This window comes from Hydra vulgaris, chromosome 14, assembly GCF_038396675.1.
Source record: "Hydra vulgaris chromosome 14, alternate assembly HydraT2T_AEP".
NCBI lineage: Eukaryota > Metazoa > Cnidaria > Hydrozoa > Anthoathecata > Hydridae > Hydra > Hydra vulgaris.
The window spans coordinates 22,972,501-22,975,000 of NC_088933.1; the positions used below are offsets into that span (position 1 = coordinate 22,972,501).

General features: G+C 21.5%; 1 protein-coding gene across 6 annotated transcripts in view; it reads left to right on the top strand.

Moving 5' to 3' along the window:
- The window catches only part of LOC100200189 (early endosome antigen 1), a 105,207-nt gene that overhangs the window by 70,487 nt on the left and 32,220 nt on the right, over window positions 1-2,500 (top strand). For all 6 annotated transcript variants that reach the window (XM_065818267.1, XM_065818269.1, XM_065818268.1 and 3 more), the window contains 2 exons: window positions 762-831; window positions 1,397-1,492. In XM_065818267.1, the coding sequence (XP_065674339.1) occupies window positions 762-831; window positions 1,397-1,492 (166 nt within the window). The remainder of the gene's footprint in view (window positions 1-761; window positions 832-1,396; window positions 1,493-2,500) is intronic.

Sequence of the window (2,500 nt, forward strand, 5' to 3'; positions counted from 1 at the left end):
TACAATGTTTCATGGCGCCCCACTTTTCCCTATATGTAAAAAATCAAAAGTTTTAATATTTTTAATCATTCTACGATCCTATATAACACAATACGCACTCAGCTGATACCTTTAAAAAGTGTTTAGCAATCTATCCGTTGACATACTTGTATTATATATATATATATATATATATATATATATATATATATATATATATATATATATAAATATATATATATATTTTATATATATATTATATTATATATATATATATATATACATATATATATATATATATATATATATATATATATATATATATATATATATATATATATAAATATATATATATATATATATATATATATATATATATATAAATATATATATATATATTAGTTATATATATATATATTATTTATATATATATATATATATTAGTTATATATATATATATATATATTATTTATATATATATATATTATATATATATAATATAATAGTTTTTGCCGACCTCTAAAAGATTGAGGTCGGCAAATTATTGCCGACCTAATTTTTCCTAATTCCAAGGTTGTGTGTGTGTGTATATATATATATATATATATATATATATATATATATATATATATATATATATATGTATATATATATGTATATATATATGTGTGTGTGTATATATATATATATATATATATATATATATATATATATATATATATATATATATATATATATATATATATGTATATATGGTTGTCTACATATTTTTAATTTTGTAGAAAGCATAATGAAGTGCGTTTATACGATTTAAATGATTCATTAATACTTAAAGAAAACGAAATCACTAAGGTAAATTAAAAAGCATTTTTTTTTTTAATTTTTTTTTTTTATATATAGTAATTTGGTATAACAGGAAAAATTCAAGTTGTGAATTTTTTTTGGTAACATTCATCCTGCTCATGACATTAGGCTATATTTAGGTCAGGCAAAGCCGTAGGAAATGCAACTTATCTTAGAGAAGGAAAACTCTGATATAAAACCCCTAATTTCATCATAGTTATGGGTAGGAGGAGCTTTGTAAATTTGCATCCATCTCTTTAATAAAATCATAACTAAATAAGAAAATCACATTACAGAAACTTTGCAAACAGGGGTAATTGAAATAAAAATAAAAAGATTTAATTTAAGAAAAAACATTAAATATTGTTGATTTTATTTTAAAAATTTGAAAATTTGACTGACTGCAATATAGCCATATACTGAACAAGATGCTCATTGTTTTATTTGCCTCTTTTATATAGTTGATAATGTTATATATAGTTATATAAAATTGTTAGGTTACATGTTTAATACATCATGTTTTTTTAATTGTTTTCGTAAATTAAATGATATTTTTTAAATCTCTATAACAAAGATATGGAATGAAAAACAACAGCTAGAAAAAGATATCTTGAAAAAAGAAAGCAGTTTATTGATGGTCATAGATGAAGGAAAAGTTGCATTAGAGAAGGTTATTATTTTAGTTTGTTAATTGAAAAAAAAATTATTACTTAATTCATGTTTATCCTAACAAACAATAGTTTTGTGATGCATTGTTTGGTCATATATTAGCAATATTCTTTTAATTATGCATTTTAAAAGCATAGAGTGCACCCTAATACATATTGCAGTTTTCAAACCACAATGTTTTAAATGCTTGCATTATTATACTTTTGATAAAAAGTTTTCAATCAACTGGTATTTACTTGAAAATATAATAATATTTCTAATAAACAATTATTTATGATAATAAATGAATATAGACTATGATTTACTCATAAATAGTTTGAAGTTCTACTTTCTTTAGAATTTACTAACTTTTCTAAGGATTGAAGTTTTGTGCACAAATTTGCATGTTTGTTAACTATAATTTTTATTTAGCTTACTGAGTTTTATACTATTAATATTCTAAACTAAGTTTATACTTCTTAACAGATTTCAAATCTCATAGTTTATACTACTTAACAAATTTTGAATTTCATGGTTTACATTCGTCAACAGATTTCAAATTTTTAAAATGACATATTTTATCACCATAGTAAGTGATAGCATCAGCTATCACTTTCTATGGTGATAAAATGTCATATATATTTTTATAATAAATACAATTAATTAGATATCTGCAAACAAAAATTTATTGAGTGCAAAATGTATTCTTTGCATATGTGGCTTCAATCTGAGTAACATGGAAATCGAAGTAGTAATAAGTCATGGGTTGTGTAAGAAATATTAGAGAAAGACAGAAGCAACTAAAAGCAATGGTATCTTTTTTGACAAACAACCACATCCAATAGAAAAATTTAATTTATTTGAAGCACCTTTAAAGGTTCTGAAATCTATTGAATTGTTCATTGTTCCCACCTGCAAATTTTAATGCAGAAACACTCTAGACTTTAAAGATTGTTGTGTCACACTATTCACTTAAAGAGTGTACTGTTTTGAGTGAGATGTTTAAAGTTATGTTTACAGAAAGCAAAAT